The sequence below is a fragment of the Onychostruthus taczanowskii genome, unplaced genomic scaffold, assembly GCF_017590055.1.
Source record: "Onychostruthus taczanowskii isolate IOZ18803 unplaced genomic scaffold, ASM1759005v1 scaffold54, whole genome shotgun sequence".
Classification (NCBI taxonomy): domain Eukaryota; kingdom Metazoa; phylum Chordata; class Aves; order Passeriformes; family Passeridae; genus Onychostruthus; species Onychostruthus taczanowskii.
The window spans coordinates 2,022,301-2,045,092 of record NW_024503013.1 but is presented as its reverse complement, the minus strand read 5'-3'; the positions used below and the strand labels follow the sequence as shown (position 1 = coordinate 2,045,092).

General features: G+C 42.4%; 1 protein-coding gene across 1 annotated transcript; it reads right to left on the bottom strand.

Annotated features, from left to right (window-relative positions):
• Positions 1–209: 209 nt before the first annotated feature.
• On the bottom strand, positions 210–22,464 carry CEP57 (centrosomal protein 57). The gene is made up of 11 exons (XM_041417041.1): positions 22,357–22,464; positions 17,556–17,712; positions 14,423–14,602; positions 13,983–14,104; positions 12,962–13,078; positions 8,398–8,475; positions 7,191–7,295; positions 6,955–7,032; positions 6,376–6,617; positions 2,847–2,991; positions 210–1,474 (listed from the first exon to the last, which is right to left on the bottom strand). The coding sequence occupies exons 1-11, from the start codon at positions 22,396–22,398 to the stop codon at positions 1,238–1,240; spliced, it is 1,503 nt and encodes a 500-aa protein (XP_041272975.1). The 5' UTR covers positions 22,399–22,464; the 3' UTR covers positions 210–1,237.
• Between the last annotated feature and the right edge of the window lie 328 nt (positions 22,465–22,792).

Sequence of the window (22,792 nt, the reverse complement as noted above, 5' to 3'; positions counted from 1 at the left end):
ACAAACTCAACTCCCTTGTGCCTGTGTTAACCCTGCAGAGTTCCCTGCCTGTTCAGCTACAGGCAGGGGTAGACTGCTCTGACTCTAACTCTGCAGCTCTCATTCATCACCCTGACCAGGAAGAAGTCACTTTGCCATAAAAAGCCCACTGGCTGTGGCACAGTGCTGCAGCAAACACCCAGCTAATAGAGAGGAAGTGCAGCTTTCCCACAATTCATTCAACAGGCAAGCTGGCTTTATTATTTTTCAACTGTATATACAGGTAATCTGGGTCTTCTATACATTCCACTAACAGGAAATTCTTTACATTATTAACATAATAAATAACATTTAATCAGCTGTGCGAGTCAGAGCACAAACTTAATTGCACTACTAGCAAAGTTGATAGCTCATCAAAGCACATAATTAAGTTAAAAGCAAGATGCCAGGACCAAATGGCACGATTGAGGCACTTGCAGTTTAAAACACCTGCGTGGTTTCTCTCACTCCTTTACTGCCCAAAGCTGTCAGCTAGAGACAGGGTATCACCCCCTACCCTACAGCATTTTCCTAAAGCAGGATTTTTGTATAAAAATTTCACTTGATCATTAAGCAATGTAATTCATAAGTTACTTTGCTCCTTTTCTAAGCACTCAAACTTCCACTCCCATTGATGCTGACTAATGCAATGTAGCAGATCAAGAACCAGGGATGCCTTTTGAGGAGAGCCCCACAGAACACCTTTGAAGGGGTTTACCTGTTGTCCCTCAGACGCTGCAGAGATGGAGTCATTGCAGCTGCACACAGAACAGAACTGACAAAAGCCCTCAACATCCAGGACTGCAGCACTGTTTTCACACAAGATGCATCCCAAGAGGCCTCCCAGATCAACAGCAGGAAATGGCACTGGCACATCACACACACACCAACCCACGTACGTGTGCAGTGCTTGGCATGCTGGAACAAAACAGGAGGACTGCTGGAACCATAACGTAGGGAACAGGGGGAACCCTACTGTTAAGATTCACGGGCCATGTACCTTGAAAATAGAATGTGATTTAAGCTAGACCATAATATATACAATCAAATGCAGATATACAATCAAATGCAGGGATGGAGAGCCAAGAGCCTGTAAGCCTGTATTTCAAAAGTGTGCTTAGCGCACAGTAGTCTCTTCCACACAGCAAGAAAGGCAGCTGCTTTAGATCCAGAATGCAAGTTTGCCCAGGATGCTTCAAGAACATCTCCTGCAGAGGAGTCAGTAGTCCCAGCTGACATCATCTTTCTGTAGAGAAGTCTGTATGGTCTGCATGTCTCTCAGCAACTGAAGATTTTTCCGACTCTTTTCTCCAGGCTTCACTTTGATGGGACCTGTATTCTTTCCTTTTGCACTTATTGTAGTTGTCACTTTAACCTCACTGACTGGCAACCTGCTGTCTTTTATTTGTTTAGCAGAAGTCTTTCTGGACTTGCATTCTCTCTTAAGTCTCTCTAGCTGAAGGAGAAACCCAAAGAAAAACATTAAGAAGTGATCTTGTTTCAGTTTTATGTTCAGCAATTCTTCCAATCAGCAGAAACATCACACCACTTATCTCACCCAGGTAAGCAAATGGTTGTTTCCAAGTCACACTGAACAATAAATACTTTATTTTCCTTACAAAACATTGTTATATCTCCAACTTTAGAGCTGTGTTTAGCTTACAGTTATCAACCTCCTCTCTAAAAACTGAGACGTTCATTATGGGGGAACATTGCCATCAGAAATGTACCAAAAAGATGAAAAAAAGCTGATTTATCACTGTTACCATACAGTGATTAAAAAAGAAAACAAGGGTTTTTTTTACATACATACTAGTAATTTTAATAGCTAGTCACTGTCAGAGATGTAGCTCTGAAAGAATACCAGAGCTCTGCTGGGGTGAAAAGGTGGTATCCACACAGAGCTCTGCAACATCACAGCATGTGAGTCTCAGTAGTCCCCAGCAAAGACTGAATGGGGAAATGGACAGTCTGAGGTTCAGACACATTCATAACACAAACCACAACATGGGCGGCTTCTATAGCTCCCCTCTCTGCAGGTGGTGGTGCTCTCTCCTTCTAGTTGACGACATGCAGCAATTTTCCTAAACCCCAGCTCCTAAAAGTTGTGCCAATAGCACATACACCATCATTACTGCTGAGAACTACAGCACATCTGCTTCTCTGCAGCAGTTCCTCTGAAGACCATAAGATACCAAAAGTGAGTAATGCTTCTAACAGCAAGCCTTTCACAGGTCCATTCTGGATGTCAGGTCTCAGCATGTGTTTTGTGTGTAAGTTACATCAGGTGAATCGTGGTTTATATGAAATGAACCAGATTAAGTACATGGGGTTAAGCTCTTTGAAAGAAATTCACTAAATAATAAAGACAAAAGACAACAGGGAATCAGTACGTTTTATAGCTTTGAATGAAAAGGCTACACTATACAAAACATTCTGAAAGCTATAAAATAAGAAAACCAGGTATTTTGAGTCTTAAAAAATGCAAATCAAAACATAAATAGGTCATTTACTCCAAGAAAAGGAAAAACTGTTCAACAACGTTCAAGGGACAAGAGGAGTGTAAAATGCAATGTGAGAACAGATGCGAAAGCCCTGTCCAGGGCAGAGTGAAGAGTGCACAAGGGTGACAGAAAGGATGTTTCTGCAAAGATACTGGGATAGGTGGAGGCATGCAGACTAACTTTGGGACATCAAAGGTAGAATTACACAGTGCTACTCTAGTTATTTCTGCTTTATGCAATTGCTGCTAGATTAGGATATAACAAAAAAACCCTCCTTAAGTCAGCAGCTCTACCTAAGTATGATCACAAGCAAAAGAAACTCACCTGCAAACGATGCTTCCGAACTTTGCTGATTTGGTCTGCCTTTGCTTCCATCCTTCCCACCAGTGCATCAAGTTCCCTCTCCAGATTTTCCCTCACTGTAGCACTTGGGGCCTCCAGGATGAGCTTCGACAGCTGCTGGTGATCACTAGCACACAATTCAGACAGAACAAGGCTTGCATCAGGTTCCATTGGCTTCTACATCTTGTACCCAGTTCAGAAATAACACTTCTAGGAAACCATAGTATCAGCAGCCAGACATGTTCAACACACCATAACAAACCAGTAAGAACAGTTTTGCTGGTTTGCAGCATTATTACAGTAGCACATCGTGGTGGCAGGCTGCTGCAACATTGAGCTCAATAATTTAAGTAGCTTTCAACTACAAGATGCATATTCAAAATGACCAAATAACCCTTTGAGAGCTTGATCTCAGCACTCAGTTAATATTCTGTGTATCTGTACCTACTGCAGCTGTGCAGTACACTAACAATTCACGTTCTGTTAACCAGGACAAGCAAAACATCCAGCAAAGCTGTCCTCTAATGGACTATTTGTCCAGATCCTGCTTTTGGCTAGGATAGAGTTCTCATTTTTAGTAGCTGTTACATTGCTGCGTTTTGGATTCAGTACAAAAATAATGTTGATAACACTGATGTTTTCTTTGTTGCTCAGCAGCATTTATCCTAAGCCAAGGACTTTTCAGTGTCTCCCACTATGCCAGTGAGCAGGGGCACAAGAACTGAGACAGGGAGATATCTGGGACAGCTGATTCAAACTGGCCAAAGGGATATTCCATACCATAGAACATCATGCCCAGTATTATAAACCAGGGGGAGTTAGCCATGAGGGGACAACTGCTGCTGGGAATGAGCATCGATCAGCAGGTGGTGAACAACTGTACTGTGCATCAAATCATTTTGTACCTTGGATTTTATCTCTATCCCTTTGTCATTACATCTATTTCAGTTACTAACCTGCCCTTGTTTCAGCCCATGGGTTTTTCCTTTTCCCAATTTCCCTCCCCATCCCACCAGAGCAGAGGGGCAGGAAAGGAGCTGCATGGTGCTTAGCCACCAGCTGGGGTTAAACCAAGACAGTATTTTCTGGCACCCAACATGGGCCACGAGTGTGTGAAGACAAATCTCTTCCAGGCATCGCTGTACTGGTTTAGCAGTGGCTGGTGGCAGTGCCGGTTTATGGTGCCACGGAATCCCCGGCCATGACATTCCCGGGAATGGGCGCACTGCGGGAGCCCTCTCCCGGGGCATCGCTGTAACTGCACCTCGCTCCCTCCCGACCCGGCCAGCCGAGCCCACAGAGCAGCCGCGGTGCCACACCTGCCCTTCTGCTCCAGGACCATTACAGCAGCCTGGGAGAACCCGCAGGATCCCGGGGGAGCTCAGACCAGCGTGGTCCCAGTGCTAGGATCCAGCATGGTGCTGAAGGGGGTTCGGATCAGAGCAGGATTTGTGTCTGGGAGCAGCGAGCAAGCAGCTGCATGGGCCTGAGTTGCTGGTCAAACCACAACAGAGAAAGCTACCTTCTGCACTAAAGACAGGATAGGGAGGGCACACACCACAGGGATTCACCTCTGGGACCACAGGGAGAACACCAAGTGGGATGGGAAACCTCTGCCTCAACCTAGAGGCACAGGCATGTGAATTGCAGGAAAAAAAAACAGGCACAAATAGGAATTCTTCCAGGAAAGTTGCTGCTTAAGTCTTCAGTGGGCAGCTCCCAGAGTGGCAGGGCTGATGTTATTCCTAATCCTATGGAAAGGAATTCTAACTCTTTTTTACAGGAAATGGAGAATCCTAGGACCAGTATTAGAGGAGCCCTGTCTCCAGCCAGGTGCAGGAGAGGGACAACCAGGTTTACTGGACAGTGTGGCTCAGATGGCCTGGGCACATCAGCCTCATGGGAGTACAAGGCTTTGGCAGAGCTTGGTGCAGTGTACCCTAATGCCATCAAGCTGTACAGGGGCAGAACCCACTTGTATTTCTGGAGTGACAGGGGCATCCCAATGGTCTTGGAGGCTGAAACCAGCCTGACAAAATGAGTGGCAAAAGCGCCCCATTGTGACAGGCCCAGAGGCTCTGTGCACCCTTGGCAGAGACTGTCTTGGGCTGGGGCATTTTAAGGACTCAGAAGGGTACTGGTGGGCTCTCCACATAGCTGCATTGGACACAAAGGAAATGAAGCATCTGTCTATCTTGTCTTGTCCCTCAGAGGACCCTTCTGATATGATGCTGCTGAAGGTCAAAAAAAAAAGAGGTGATAGAATGATTTGGGTTGGAAGGAACCATAAAAATCATTGAGTTCAAAACTCCCTACCATAGGCAGGGCCATTTTCAACTAGAACAGGCTGCCCAGAGCCTCATCCAACCTGACCTTAAATGTTTCCAAGAATGGGCATCCACACCTTCCCTGGACAACCTGTTCCAGTGCCTCACCATCCTCACAGCAATTCTATTCTTCCTAATATCTAATCTAGGTCTGCCCTCTTTCAGTTAAAGGCCATTATGCAAATGCTATATACCCTTGTAAAAAGTCCCTCTCTTGTAGCCTCCTTTGAGCCCTGAAAGGCCCCAGTGAGGTCTCTCTGGAGCCTTCTCTTCTGCAGGCTGAACAAGCCCAGCTCTCAGCCTGTCTTCAAAGGAGAGGTGCTCCCTGATTGTCAGCACTCTGATTGTCTTTGTTGGCCTCCTCTGGACTCACTCAAGCAGGCCCACACCCTTCTTATGTAGGGGGTTCCAGAGCTGGATGCAGCACTGCAGGTGGGTCTCTCCAGAGCAGAGCAGAGGGGCAGAATCCCCTCCCTCCCCTGCTGCCCACGCTGCTCTGGATGCAGCCCAGGACACGTGTGGCTTTCTGTGCTGGGAGTGCCCATGGCTGGGTCATGTCCAGCCTCTCACCCACCAGCACCCCCCAGGCACTTCAGCCATTCAGCTACCCATCCACCACTTCTTCCTGCCCTGAAAGACTGTTAGCTGAGTCCAAAGTCATGGACTAGGTTAACTCAATGGACTAGTAAAGGGATAGTCCATAGACTACAGAATGACATCTGTGTGTACATACATCAAAAGACTGGAAAGGTGATGGTGGTTAACTGGGACATATTGGAAAGTATGGGGCTTAGGCAGGATGTAAATGGTACAGTATACAGGGTGAATACTGCCCATCCCAACACGGGGGAGGGATGGGTGTGGGGGTGTAAGAGTGGCAGCAGGGTCCTGTGCTGGCTGGTCCACACACAACAGTGCACTGGGGCTGTGACCACACTTCTCCCTTAGCTCTTCTGAAATTAATACTGCTGCACATAAACACAGGTCTGGTGTTCAGACTGTTTAGCAGAGCCTCTAACTGCAAGACAACTGACAGCCGCTGCAGCCAGCAAGACAAAGATTACATTCTAGAGACTTCCTAAACTAAGAACTTTTTCAGGCAAACCTTTCAAGTTCAAAGCAACAAGGCAAAAATATGAAACATCTGCATTCATAATCTGCAGAAGAAAATACACCACACTCACAAACTCATCTGTCCAAATTCATCTTGCAAAGTCAGCAACACTTCTGAGAGCTCTTCCTGAGACGAGGACGAGTCCATTGCCAGGGATGGCCTTCTGCTTTTGCAGGCAGGGTGCCCAGTACTCGTGGGTTTTGCTGGAGTATCGTTCACCACACGTCTGTTACACAAAGCTTTCGTGTGATGTTTCATCAGGTGTAGCACGTGTTGCACATTGGCAGTAACCGAATGACTGGGACTGGTAGACTGAAAGGAAAAGACATTTCTTTTAAATGACACAACACAATAATACTGGAGAGGATTTAAAAACAGTGCCACTTTTGTTCTGCTGACAAGAATGTAATTTTTGTTTGAATTAATATGCACTAACAAGAACATCTTGTCAAGCAACATAGTGCAGGCCTATTTTTGGAAATACCAGCTCAGCTAGTTGTCAATATCCAAGTATTTCAAAGACAATCTGTATGAAAAGTGTCAAAGAAAATTAAATGATCTGACCACTGGGTGTCAGAAGTGCACCAACCCAAAGTCCCTTAAGCAGCTGCAGCTACTGGGCTCTAAGCTTTGGAATTAATCAGCTCACCTTCCCAGCCACAAAGGGTACATCACCCAGACACAACCTGTAATGGGGCTGCACTGTGGGATGTCTGACAGAGCATTTCTGGAAAGAAAGAAGAGACAAGTACTTAGCAAAAATTATACTACAGCAAACACCCTTTCCCTTCACTTCGTAGTAAAAGAGGCTACCTGCTCCCTCACCACATGCACATAACCTTATTTAACTCCTCAGTAATTGCCCTTCTCTTCCCCACATCTTACCTTTTCTGGCTGCTTAGCTTTTTTCCTAGGTTGTCTTACTTTTGGAGAAAGCAGTGGTGACGCTGCTTTAATCAGTAGTCTGTTGGTTTCCAGGCCTGTCTGAAGCTACAATTGAGGGAACAAGGGGAGTTACTGAAATTATATTAGTAAGTAATCAGAGACAGTACAAGCAGAGAACTTCAAGAATTTTTAAAACATAAGCTCTCCAGAAGCAAGGGCTGCAAATATTTAGGATATTTTTGCAGTCAAAGGCCAACTAAAACATTAAATATTTCCTCTGTTAGCAGTACTCATCAGTAATCCTAGCAAATTAGAGAATTAGCCTTAGTCCATTAGTCCCATGCCTAAACATCAACTGTGCTTTACACTTGGCAAGGTATTGGGGAGCTCAAGGCACCCAACCATGATCAATTGATCCCATGACATATAGTTATTAGGCAACTACTCCTTCTGTTCTATTAATTTTGACAGTAAAAATCCTACAAACAAACAAACTAACCACCAAACAGGCTACTGAAAGAGTTAAGGTTAGCACTTCCTGTTGACAGTGAGAATCCTAACACGCTTCTCTGTTCAAGAGGCAGATAGGACATGGTTTTAGAAATCATGTCCTGAGGAAGCATTCACAGCACAACTTTTCATTAATTTGAGGTACGCCTTTCCCCATCACACCAAACTTATGGCAAAGGTTAATGTTAGAGCCTAACACATTATGTCCATAAATTCTCCAGCATACAATGAGTGCTTAATGAACACCACACTTCCAGGTTAGAACACCACCCAGCATCCTTAAGGGCTCATAATCAAGAGTATGTTGCCTCTTTTTTGCTTCCTTGTACAATATTTTAATTACAATTATGAACAAGGGGGTCCATTTGTTGACTTTGATATATTAAAAGGTTTCCATGCATACTCTATTATGGATTAGACAGTATTTCTACTCCTCTTTTCCAACTTTTAGTAAAGAAATCAAAGCTTCAGTGCACATGTAGTAATAGAAGGTTTCCAAAAAGCTCTGAGAACTTCAGAACATTTGGTACCACAGGCAGGATGAAAAACAAAACAGAAAAAAAACCCCTAAAATCAGGATTTCACTATTCCATGAGGCATATGGGGGGCACTTTCAGTAAGCTTAGCTGAAAAGTTGATAAAAAGGAAGAGCTAATTACAGTGCATACCAGTACAAAAGAAATTTCCTGTTGGTTACCTCAGCTGCTTTTTCCTGAACAAGCTTCCTTGCGTGTTCTTCCTCATGAAGCTTCTGTTCCAGCTCTTTCATTTTTTTCTGGTCAAAGTTAAATCAAAAGAATAGTATTACTAATGAAACAAGTTTTTTTTTTCCTTTCTGAAGCCTACAATATTAAGAGCTTGCACAAAACTGAGTTCATGTTATGACTTAAAGACAAATGGAGACTTGAGCAGTAGAATGATTGCTGATGCTTTGCCTGTATAGGCATAAATAAACATCAGTCAACAGCTTATGCTTAACATTTAAATGGATTTTTCTATTCTTACTTTCACAATAGGTATCCGAAGTTAGGTCACAGCAAATACACACAGAGCAATACACAATGCACGCTTTGTGTGCAGGATCCTCTAAGATTCTGTACCACAAAAAAACCTAACAAAGACAACATCGTTATAAGGCAAGAGAAGACTTGCTCTATTTAGACCAATAATGGTATTTTTGCTAAAAGCCATAGCTTACACTCTTACAACAGAAGAATTTTTGAACATCTAGCCACCCTTCTAATAAAGAAGAGGGAGGAAAGGTTGTATGATGCCCCTGAGATACCTTTAAATAAAACAGAAGTAATTTCATCTTTTTATCACAAAAGCTTTAAGACCTCTTTTGAAACTTTTTTAAAGGAAAAGGTTAACAGGGAAAGCACACATTTCTTTGTAAACCTCCAACAAGATGAAAACGTTGTTTAAATAAGATACACTGAAATTCCCAATGTGAAAGTTACCAAATAACTTTCTGGCTTTATACAGCAGTAAAAAAAACAACCCAGAGCTCCAGTCCCCAAAACAATTGCCCTTCTCTTCCCCCAAAGACTGATAATTCACAGAGCCACTAATCAAACTTAAGGCAGAAAAGCATGTTACACAGAGTGACAGCTGTATTTGTACACTTGTTTGTTTATAAACCCACTACATAGAGGTACTAAATATTTCAGTTCTGCTTTACTTCAGCATTAACTGCAGGAATAATGTAACTAGCTGTTACACAAAGGTGTTAAAAGGCAAAAGTCTGGACAAACATTGAGGACAAAGGCACTATATATATAAGAGCCAACTTTTTCTTTTGAATGAAAGAATCATTCTGATGGGTTTTTTTTTTCATTCAAAACAAAGGTATTCCAGATAACTTAAAATCATCTTCTGCCCTTTACAATTATTGGCACAACTCTTTATATCTATGTGGTCAGTTTCAAAGACCTTTTATTAACTTCTTAAGCCTGACAGAATTTTTAGTATGACAATACTGAGGAAAATATTCTGTTTAAACTAAAGACTGCCATGAATCTGGGTCAAGGCTTTTATTCTGAAATGAATGAGTATTCCCTCAGCTACCTGTTCAGTGCAGGGTGCAGCTCGAACTACACAGCAAGAATGTATCTTACTGTATCATCTGCAACAGACCCTGTTAGAAATTATATATCCAACTTAGATACCCTAAATATTTTTTTTTCTTGTTTATAGAAGAAGGTGTTATGCAGATTACTGGACTGTCACCAAGAGAGAGGCCACAGAGCCAAGCAAACAGACTGTGCCCAGCAGTGCTGCCCATCATGTAAGACAGCACTGCAAGGGGCAGCAAGCAGACTGCAGGTCAGCACCAGGCTGCTGAACATCCACTCAATCACCAGGGGCCACTGCAAAAAACTTAGTTGACAAAATAGAAATAAAATATTTCAGTGTCTATTTTTGGTGTGTTTTGTAACAGAAAATGAATTTCATGCAACCACCTACTCAGAGAATCCCAGAATCACAGGATGGTTTAGGTTGAAAGGGGTCTCTAAAGGTCACTTAAGTCCAAGGGACACTTTCCACTAAACCAGGTGGTTGCTCAGAGCCTTCTCCAAACTCATCTTGATTTTTTTCCAGGATCAGAGCACCTGCCACCTCTGCAGACAATCTGTTCCAGTGTTTTGCCCAATCCACAGAATTGGGGGGGGATGTGGTTTTAAGTCTCACTGTCAGCATTAAGATCAATTACTACATTGTTGAAAATATCATCCGCACACACATTCGAATTCTGGCCATCTGGCTACAAACAAGACCACAGCCCAAACTGAACTTTTAGTGAACAGCCACGTTTCTTACTCATCTTCAGACACAGACATGAAGATCTTCTCAGTCAACTGTCCAGAGAGTGCACTGCAGGACTACAGTTGAAATAAAGATGCCTCAAAAGCATTTCCAGGGTAAGCACTCCACATAAAAAGCAATCTCAGCATTTCTTTTTCACAGCCACTACTGACATTAGCGAATTACTTGAAGACCTTACTTACAGGACCAGGCAGTGTCTCTGGGGAGATTAAACGCTCTCAGTAAGACCCCCACACACCCTGTGCTCTGGCAGTGTCTGAACTCAGAAGCAGACACATCACTGCTCACTCATGAGCCATCACCTCACCACTTTCCATCCATTTCAGCATACCATGTATGAAACAGTCCCTTATTTATTTCTTGCTTCAAATTCAACTTGAAAATGTTCCTACAATCTTGCCACAACTACAGCAGAGATCAAAGAGGGAACAGACACAATGATTCTGAGTAGAGAGTACAGCCACTCTTCAAAGATATTCAGGTAATACCTATCACATAGATGCTCACATGCAAACATAGCCTATAACCACAGAGGCAGGCAGACCTGACAACCAGAAAATGGCTCATAACTACATAATGATGACAAGAAAAATGACTCCACATCACAGCTAAATCCAGATTTATTTCAGGTCCTAGAATTGCTTCAAAATTGTGTGAATTTAACACCCAGTTCCTCTAAAGCATATTTAATTGTGACAGCTACTAATTCCTAAAGAATCAAAGACCTCTGGTTTGATCCAGAAAAGAACACAAAAAGAACCATAAGGCTGAAATTATTTTCACTAGCCAAGCACAAAAAGACAAACAACCCAGTCTCACCAAACTTCAGCTACTACCAGTCAAAAATTCAGTAAAAGCCTTTCAGAGGGAATGCCAGCTGCTGAACAGGTTATTTCAACTCTAACCCTGGAGGAAATCCCTGCTACTTTCAGAGTACAAGACCCAGGAGACTCCTATTTCTCTTTGCAAGTGTTTGGCCTGAGTAAACAATGAAACCAATTGTACTCTACAACTGCAGCTCACCACAACAGGGTGTCAAGATCTTAAAAAGCTTGTTGCAGCTGCTTTGGCTCAGGGACTTCCAAGAAGAGCTGCAGCATCTAAATGTCCTGCAGCAAGCCAAGCTGCTAAAGATTTACTACCAAACATCTCCTTATGTACTTCTGGAGAAACATCATCTACTTTACCACCTGTGGTAAGGGCTGGTGTGCAGGGTGGCAAGCCCAGGATTTTGACAGAGTCCAGAACTGCCATCCACAATACAACAATCTCATCATGTGCTATCTGGTTCTTTTTGGGGGAACAGGGAAGAAATTTGCAGAAGGAAGCCTCTCCCTGCTTAAGCTCTCTGTAGTTTACAGGCTTGGGAGACCTGTGGTCTCTCTTACAGCAGCAGAAAGAGGTATGTGGATGGAGCATCAGAGGCCAACACCACAGAGATGTAAGGGGTTTGTGTGGTAAGGCATTGGTAGCCATGGGGCTACAGGGGTGGCTTCTCTGAGGAGCTGCCAGAAACTTCCCCATGCCAACAGAGCCACTGCCAGCTGGCTTCAAGACAGAGCCACCACTGGCCAAGGCTGAGCCTAACAGTAATGGTGGGAGCATCTCTGAGATTACAGACTTAAGGAGACGAAAAAAACCTGCTGGGGAACTGCAGCCAGAAGCAAGGAGTGAGAATATTAGAAAGCAGAAGCCTTGCAGACCCTAAGGTCAACAAGGGAGGGAGAAAAGGTACTCCAGGTGTCAGAGCAGAGATCCCCCTGCAGCCCATGGTGAGACTGAGTTTTTTTCCTCACCATAAAATTGCAAAAAAAATAAAAATTCAAGGGTGAACCCACCACACCAGGAAATGACCAAACACATTCACGTTTGAATCAGTAGAAGCTACTGATTCAAAGAGTCCTGAAAAGTCAGACTGACTCAAACCCACAGGGAGTCACCCAGTGCTAGAGGCCTTGCAACATGAGCCCACAGAAGTCTGCACACAAAATAACTAGTAGTAATTGTGTTTCTTAACAAGAAGGGGTAAGAGGGAAAAAAACTATCAAATTCATAGAAGTCAGGGTGAATCTCAATAATAACAGAGGACAACTGCTGGCATTCAGTAGCATGGAAAGCAAGTCAAGATCTTAGGAATGGCTGCAATCTTACAATGCCGAGGCATCAACTAAGCACAAAAGAGGAACACCAACAGACTGTTAAGGCACAATACAATGACAACTCTCATATGTACAGTGACCCAAAGCCTACATGGACATGTACACTTGCAGCAATAACTTCAATTTTTCACAACCCATCAGTTTAAAATAAAGTTTAGTTGCTGTCTTACTCTAAAGCACTAAGTTTTGCTCAGCTCTGCCATTGCCATAAGCTATGAAGTTCAGATTACAATAAGGAAGATAAATCTGATACAGTATCCAAGACAAATGACAGACCTCTGCTGTGGACTGCATCGTAGTTAGTCTGCTGTACTCTTTTTCCAGTATATCCAGTTTTTCCAATTTAGACTGAACCTGAGATTGGTCAAGAAGCCGATCTCTCTCCAAGGAGCCCTTGAAGGGAGAAGTGAAAAGAAAAACAATTGTAAACACAAGAAAACAAGACCACCTATAGTAAGCATCTTTGTAACATCTTTGTGTCTGGAGCACAAAGGAAGTCCATAAACAGTCCAAAGGAACTACTATTTCCTCTGTGCAATTTTAGATGGTGCCACAATCAGGCAACAAGCTGCACCACTGATCCACCAGTGCTGGGGAAACAGACATTTAACCACATCTGAAAGAGGATTCTGAAGTCTCTTCCTCCTCCCAACTCAAAACATTAAAAAATAAATTATGCAGAAATTAGAAACAGCTTTCTTGATTTTTTTTATTTCTGTTTAACAGACTGAAATAGAATAGCCACAGAGACCAATGAATAGATAGCTCTAGGTGACCCATATACCTATAAAACACAATTCAAGTTCATTTTAGATATAGGCAAAATCACAATCACTGATGATTGGGAACGGTTGGGTGATGATGGGAAATAGAAATGTTACTGCTATTTCTACGGAATCAGTATTTCAGCCCAAATTTAGCAAGAGTAGTGCTAGTAAAGAAAATCCCCAAAGGCCTGAAGACTGTAAACACAAAAGGCAGGTTGTTTCCCAGTGGCACAACAGGTCTAACACTGGAGAATAAGGATGAGCTACTGCAGTAAGCCAATCATGCAGAAGCAAACAGTTCATATTAATGCCAGAGCCTGCTATTGCCTTAGAAACAGGTGCACAAAGAATACCAGAGCCATAAGAAGACTGTGAAATTTAAGTATGGAAGTTATCCATACCTAAGAATATGAAGGCCAGTTGAAGTAGATACCCACACTTAAAAGTGTAAAAATTACAGTAACTATGAAAAATCATTACATAATTAATGAATTTTATGATATAACCCTGAGATAGTTTTGGGAACACACCTGTTTCTCCAAGAGATGTGACTTCTCATTTTCTGCATGCTGGATCATTTTTCTCATGTAGTCCAGCTGTTTCTCTAGAAGTTTGCATCGAGACTCAGCAGCTGCCAGCTGAGAAGTCAGTTCTGAAGATAACAGAAGGCAGAAAGTAGAAATCATGCATTGCTTGTTCCTGGGATTTTTTTATGTTGTTGTTTTCAGGACAGTTTCAAAACAAACAAGAAAAGGACCATCTAAGAAATTTACATATTATGCCTAATGAACTTTTGTATAAAAACCCTTAAAATGAAGAATGCCTTAGAATTCTTTCTTTGTAACTCCCCATGTCATTGCAAATTAAAAGATGTTGAACAAAGTAAATTAAAATTGGTTGATGCATTTATAGGAATCAAGTTTCATCCACATCAATGTTCTATAGTATCTATATACAGTTTGCAAATAACCTTGATTTTTCTTTGCCACTTCAGTCTTGTCCCGTTCTTTGTGTTGCATTTGTTCACTCAGTATTTTTTTAAAGTTTGCTGTTTCACTGCTGAGCTGTTTTACATTCTCCTCTGCCTCAAACCGTTCCAACTCCAGTTGATGAATTTTCTCCTGGAGATTCTTCAGAGCAGAAAATATTGCTGCAATTGAACAAGTACCCTTTGTTAGATACCATTAAATCATCACTTGAAGACAACATTAAACTTGAAATGTTATTACAAAAGCATGTTATGCAAGAAGATCAGAGTGTTCCTTACCAGCATCCAAGAGTCCTTCCAGGGATTAAGACCTATTTCCCTTTAAACCATAACTGAGTCTAAAACTAGTCTCAAACAAAGAGATGCCATTAGTGCACACCCTTCACCTGACACATTTGGGAAAGATACAACTATTTCTCAGAACAAGGCATATAAATATTGTGTCAATAGAGAACAAACAGAGTATCCTCTGACCCTTTATCAAAAGGAAATGAAAAGTCACAACTAGATAGTTAAAACAGTGGCAATTCTCCATATTCATATTATTCCTACCACAACGAATACACAGTGTTCCCATGAATGGCCACACAGCAAAGTAAAGGTTAACAGTGAGAAGGACTACAAAAGTGCTTATGAATAAATGGAATTCTTTTTTAATTCTTCTGGTTTTTGTGTTCTCCTCCTCCATCTAAAAACACTCCTCTCCTTAGTACTGAACCATTTTGCCTTTCTGATGCACTCCCAGCTTTACCAGTTACTAAACAAAGACTTTCTATATTCTTCACCAGAAAAGGAAAAGCAGTTGTAATAGAACACACATCACCTTGCAATCAGACCATCTGCTGGCAATCTGATGTATTGCCTGTCTCTTAGCTGGGCTCTTTAACTCTGTGAAGGGAACCATAACCATAAACCCTTTCCCCTATACAGCGCTGCTGAAGTTAAACACAAGAACATCTGTACACACAGCTCAAATAGCAGACTAATATGCAAGGTCACATTAGCCTACTCCTCTGTGCTTAAATCCACTCCAGAGAAAGAATGTACCTGTAATAAAGCGTGCTTGAACACTACAAGAGTTGGGACTGCATATTGGTTTGTCCATCAGATAACATCAAAAAATTTTTTTTTTAAATTATCAAATCTTGAAGTGAATAACAGCACATGAGAGTATCACATCAATGCAAACCTGTTAAGTACATATAAGAAGTAGCAGGAGCAGTCACAGTTAAGAGGAAGTTATTGATAATTTTTTCCTATTTGCAATATCAGAATCAACAACTGCACCCTCTTCTCTATTTACTGTTCCTAGGGTTCACTTGAAATGGCATAGCTGAAACAATAACAGGTTTGTTACTATTATTGTTGAAAGCTACATTGAAATCCCAGTATATACACAATAATGACTAACAAAACACAGCAATGAAGCAACTCAAGCAGGGAATAGATAAAGGTGAAACCCAATAGGGCAAGTATTATTCACTCATGTTGGAGTATTAAAGCCAACGGTGCATGCTGACACATATACAACACAAAGACATTAAACCCACAATAAAGAGAATTTACTATACTCAATTTCAGGATTTTTCAATAAGATTTATTTAATATGGGGAATGGGAGGAGCAATGAGGACCCTCAAGAACAATCAAATAAATTTTGCCATTTGAAATTAATTCTCATGTCCTTAAATTTACGAAAATATACAGTCCAGAACATTCCTGCATTTTTAAAAGCTATGCAAAAAGAAACATACTGGATCATCCACAAGTTGGATTAAATTTTCAGTACATACTCACATTCACTTGCACTTCATTTAAACATTTTTTGAAAATAAAAAATTTGCTAGTTTCTATAATGGGATATAATTTATCTGATTGTCTTCCATCACCCATCCTTATTTCAGAGCTGGCAAAGGCACCACTAGAAAAAAAGACTGCCAAGTGAAAACTTGGAAGTCAAAACTTTATTGTTAATGCAACATGCAGCACTTTACAAAAAATACACCTGCTCCAGTAATTCATAAGGGAGCTCTTTCCTGCACATCCAATTTTTCATCTGTAAAGATTGTTCTAGTTTTGTGTCAACAGCACTCTCGAAAGTGATGGCCTTGAGAGTACATACTGCATTTTAAATAGTGCTGCAAGAACTGAGATTTCATCTTTAAGGTCATTAACACACAAGTCCCTAGTAAGTCAGACATGAATTGTGTTACTGGAACAGGGACTTGAGGCCATCATGCTGATTTTTTACTTATTTGGGTAATATTAGGATTCAACCCAAACATTTCTCCCTTTTCTCAATAAGGGAAAAATATCAAGCAGTCACATCTTTAAGCCTCCATAACACTACAGTCATTCTGCAATGACCCTGAGCCAAACAGCTCTTCAAAGGACTGGTCCTGCTCTGGTCTGATGATGCACCTTGTACGTACCCAAGGCAGCTCTGGAGTATGTCTCTCTACATGACAAGCTAATTCACTAAAACAACAGAAAACTAACCAAGAATAGTTTTTTTGTTAATGTCCAGCATGGGGAGGGAGGGAGAAGGAAGAGCCTAGAAACAAGAAGAATAAATTGGAGTAAAACTGCCTCCATTTTTGGTGTTGTTAGCTCTCAGTTCAGCACTTTGCTGAAGCCTTCTCTGTATCCTTTAATTCTTCACTGATACAATAAATACTCACAACACATCCTTCATCCATGATAAGCCTTCCAATTTTAACAGGAGCAAACCTCTTCCTTTGCTCCAAACCATTCTGGGGACTAAAATCTCCTTATTTCTAACTCAGCTAGGAACAGAGAGGAAAAGTTGACAGAGAGGAAGATTGAAGAAAGGAAAAAAGATCTGAGTAGTTAATGAATTTGTACTGACAGACAATTTTACAAAACTGTAAAATCTACTACCAAAGAGGAGCGTATTTCTCCATTTGTAAGATGACCTTTATCATCAGGTGTTCTTTGGAAAGAGAAGTGCCAAGGACCTAAAAAACAAGTGACCTGGACATCACTGGGATTTGATAAAAGGATAAAAAGACTGCAACCTTCATAGGTGTGGAAGACATACAGTATTCTACCATGATTTGGAAACATTTAGGAAAACAACTTTGCTGAACTATTACCTCTGCTGTGGCTTTCAGGATATGGAACTACCGGTTTCCACGGGGACCGCTGCAAATCTGAATTAATAAACGGCTTGTGCCTTGGATATTCTATAAATGAAGCTGAAGAGAGTCCATCTGTGGCTGATGTAGAGTTCAGAGTGTTGTGCAGATCATCCTGAAAACAAAATAAAGCTGTTATTCTGCACATTTGTTTCTTTGTCACAACAACAAAAATAAAGAAAAGTAAGACTATCAGATGATGTGTAGAAGTACTGCTACAGGAGACTCATTTATCAAAAACTGTACTTCCTTCTTTATAGCCTTAGGATGTGACATTTTACATCCAACTCCCCCTGCACTAAAACCAGTACCTAACAGAAGAATGTCTTTGCCATACTAGTTTCTGATTTACACTTTTTTTCCCATTTACTTGTACTGCCTACTACTTACTGGGAGAAGGGAACCCACAATCAGTTGGAAAACAACTGTGTTCTTAATCACTGGTTACATTTACTGCAGGAGATATTGCACTAGGGTGGCCAAACCTGATAAGGCACACCCAGGACCGTGGTCCTGCGCTCCTGATGTAACACAGGAGCTCACTGACTGCACAGGGGCACAGGACACTCTGCAGCTGGGAAGGTGAGCTGAGATCCCAACCCCTCCAACTCTACTCACTTCAATTCATTTTCCTTATCTTTCCATTCGTAGGTGGAACATCACAAGACACATCCAGATGACTTTATGCTACACCTGATTAGCGGTATCAGCACAGGAAAACCAGCAGATCACAGCCAGGAAAGTACTCCTGCCTCTAAGCAGTAATGTACTCTTAAATCAGCTTCAGACTGTTCTGAAAAATGTGGCTATGGAGATCATGGATTTCCCAGCAGCCTGCACCAATTCTGCAAACACCTGCTGTGCTTTGGATGTTGCAATAACCTGAAAGGACCACCTAGCTGGGAAGATGCTCTTCCAAATAGAGGAGACATGGCAGAATTGTGTGTTTATGGTTTTGACTCAAAAACTGTCTACCTGGCCTAAGCTTTACAATCTGTATATACAAATTAAATAAAATGCTTATTTTTAACTTCTCTCAACTGCACCCACCACTAAACATTTCAGAGACAGAATCTGAAAGCACCCTAAGAAAGATGGGCTGCAGGCAGATGTAAAGCTACTACAGCTTCCCTGTTCATGAGTAAGTAAAATGAGCAATTGCAGATCTTTTTAGGTTGCAAGGCGTTTTTATGCTTTTGCATACCAACCATTGGGAGCATATCATGACCTAAATTAAAATACAGAAAGTATTAAGTATCTCATAGCAAATAACACAACAGCCCAAAATGCATTAATGAGAAGCCAAATATAGGGAAGAGAATTAAGAAAATTTTTAAATTATTTAAAGCCCATATACAGCTGATTTCCTCTTATATACACAGTGATTCATTCTCAGCAAGAAAATTAGGATCCTAACTACTCTGAGTGTATCAATTGGTGTTTCTAAGCACAGTTTTATGACTGCTTTGCACTTTGTGTTTATAACCTTTTCCTACACAACATAATGGCTTTTCTCAAAATAACTGCATCTGCACATACATTTTCTACCACAGAAAGTGAATTAAAACACTAATCCCTAATTAAGAATATTTTAATAAAACTATTTTAACAGGTGTTTTATGCATAAACACACTGTTTCACACTCAACAGCCTCACAAGTCTAACCAGGACACATGAATCCATTTGATCAAAAGCCTGTTAGGTGCCAACATCAAAAATGCCACCAGCATTACAGGATATGACATTGATGAGCACAGAATACTAAGACCAAACAATGGAGTAAAAAGTGAATCAAGCAAAACACAGCACTTCTGCAGCAGGCAGTACAGCAAGAGCAGCAACATAAGCCTCAGCAACCAGTAACTATTGATTCAAATATCAATATCCTGTCTGCTACTGATTCAAACCAAAGGTACCCCACCAAACAGTCAACACAAAAAGGGGAATCAGCTTGAAGCCAAAGTAGGGCTGACAGCATCACAATCCTTCTGGATGTCACTATCATCTTTTATGTCTTTACAGGTAAAGTCTTGTCTGAAAATTAAATCCAACTGCATAAAAACACCAAAGTAAAGGAATTCTTCTGTTTGTTTTTGCTGCCATTAGTAATATTTTTCTAGCCAACAGCAGACTAGCTGAAAGAAAAAGCTGGTGTACGCAAAACCCTGGAGGCACCAAAGTAACACAAAGCAAAGCAAACTGAGGCTTTTGACTAGTTACATGTCTTCTGAATTCCACCTGGATGAAGGCAATAGGCACTAATTTGAACAGTCAGTAATAGTAACTTGTAACAGTAATTTGAAGAGAGTAGTAGTCAGTACAGATACCTGCTTCAAATAGCTACTAAAAATTTGTGCTGTAATATCCTCTATTACATAGGCAATCACTCTTTTTTTCAGTCTAAATAGTAATTTGCTACCACATATATTTTTCTTGTCTATTTTTAAGCAAAAGAGTGGCTTATATTCAGTTTCACAAATAGCAACTTTAAATAACTTGACTGAATACTTTGGGAAAGTTTAGGAAACAGTATCAAGGATTTCCCTTTACAAAGCTCAAACACCACAGTGATTCTCTGCTCTTCTCCCCTATCTCTCAAGTAATTAAAAATCACTGAAATTTGTTCCTGCTCTTGGAAAGCTTCACAGGGAGTATCATGCTCTGATGCTCAGGAAAATTGTGAAAAATCAGGAAACTCTATACATTTGTTCTGAATCTCAGCTAGGTCATGTTTGCTAACTATATCTCCTCTCTTTCAGGGTACTCCTCATCATCCTCTTTAAGCTACACTAAAGCCCCAGAGCAGTAAATGAAGAAGCTTAACAGTCCCACAAGGAGCCAAGTGCACTCTATTACATAACAGTGAGCTGAGCATGTTTTATCTCCACAGGTCAAGAGAACAGTGCCTTCCAAAACTCACGGCTTTCACCACGGCATATCAGCTGCCCATTCAAGCAGAAAGAAGGGAATATTGAAAACACACACCAGAGATAACACATCACCAGCACAGGGACCTCCCAAAGCTCTCAAAGGCTAAACACAGTGCGGGGGGGAAAAAAAGACACAAATTCATACAGAAAGTTTTTAAAACATGGATTAAATTAGAATGGGTGCTATTGCAAGTTCTCATCTGGGAAAGAGAAAAAAAGATTAATACCTGGCAATGCTTTAAGTGACAAAGTAGTCTTTGCATATGGTTAAAAAAAATTTAAAAAAAGGCAAACCCAGGAAAATTATCTAGGGAATGAGAAAAAATACCCCAGAATAATGAGATACTGAATGCAGTGATTATAAAACATACAAGTACCCAGTTAATCAAACTTTCATAGTCATTTTGGATGGACAGTCCCAATTAGCAGCCTACCCTCCCTCGTTAGTGCAGTAGGAAAGTGGGGAAGGAAGAACAGCGCCTATCACTCACAGGCCAAATGAAGTGCTGGCTGTGCCTCCCTGATACAGACTGAGTCAGGAGCACGCTACATTTCAATAACATCTCTAGTTGAAAGCAGACATAAAAGAACTTAACTTAATTAAGCAACTACATCAAATGGAGAGGAAAAAAAATGTCTGCCATAAAGTGCCAGATGTATTAAAAGCAACTACTTAGAAAGTTCAGAAAAATATAAAGTTAGGGTTTGTTTCTTTTTTTTGAACACATACAGAAAGTCCACAGTGGGCAACTTTTTGCCCAAAAAGTTTCTGTTTGCTAACTAAATTGATTAAACAGCCTACATTTACTTACTGAAGACTAAAACGAGTCTTCTGACATTGTTCTCCAGGCACGCTGGAAACAATTTTGGTCAGAAAAGAGATAGGAGTCCTCAAACTCCTCTCGCTGGCCAGGTGTAAGCATGGGAGCACAGTGCAGGGCAGGAGCCACGCTGGACAGAAGGCCAGGATGGGTGCTCATCACCCGGCCAGCGAGACCCAGCCCAGGAATCCCACAGGAATGGCCTCGCTCTCTGCAGCCCATCCACTGCAGCCTCTTCACCCGCCCTGCTCCTCCACAGCACGCGCAAGGCACAGTTTTCACACGAAAAAAAAGCCAGAACAGGGAAAAGCAACTAAAAACGCAACTTATTCCAGAAAGCTGCAAACGTCACGCCAAAACTTCAAACAAGAACCCCAGCTGGGAATCTGCCTGCGGTGCCAGCCGGGTGGAGGCAGCCAGGCTCCGTCCAGAGCTCAGCACAGGCTCCTGCCTGGTGTCACTATCACCAGCCGAGCCACTGTCCCGCTGCTCCCGTACAGCCAGCGCCTGGGAGCAGGGCGGGCACGGGAATGCCAGTGCCAATGCGCCGGGCGCTCCCACACACGCCTAAGGGCACGGGCATCGCCTGGAGCCAAACCTCAGCTCAGGGCAGCGCTTCCATCCCACAAAGACAAACAGAGGGGCAGCCCCCGCCAGCTCTGCCCCGGTGTGTGCATATACATATATGTGTGTATATATATACACATATATGTGTGTGTGTGTGTATACACATATGCATACACACGTGTAGATACACACGCATAAATATATACATATATACACACGCACACATAAACACCTATATACACGTGTAGATGCACACACACATAAACACACACATATATATATATATATGCACATCATTTAACAGACAAGCCAGCTTCCACAGCCTGTTCGGCTCCCGGCACGCAAGCCGCCGGCACCGCACTGCCCGGCCGCTACCTCCCGGATTTCACGAGCCTCCCGCCCGCCCTGCTCCCCACCGCGGGGACGCCCTGCGAGCCTCACCGTGTGCGGATAGCCGCCCCTAGCTGCCGCCATGTCGGCCATAAGGGAGCCCGCTCCAGCCCATGTCACTTTAAGGCTCGCCACCCGCGCGGCCGCTCGCTGCCTCGCTTGACTGCTATCTCAGCCTGCCAATGAGAAGGGAGGATCCGGTGCAAATCCCGCCCCATCTTCCTCTCAGGCTTGAGTGACACAGCAGTTGCCCAATAAAAGAAGAGCGAGGGCTCACCTCAGCCAATCGAGAGCGACAGGCGGTGGGCGGGCCCCTGAAGCCAGCGGCGCGGGCGGGGGGCGGCACGTGGGCACGCGCGGAGGGAGGAGGGCGGAAGAGGCCGGCCTTTGTCAGAGGAGCCCCCGCGCCTCGGCCAATCGCAGAGCAGGGCCGCCGCCGCCGCCCGGCGCAGGGCAGGGCGCCCGCGGCGGGATTGGCGGCGGCGGG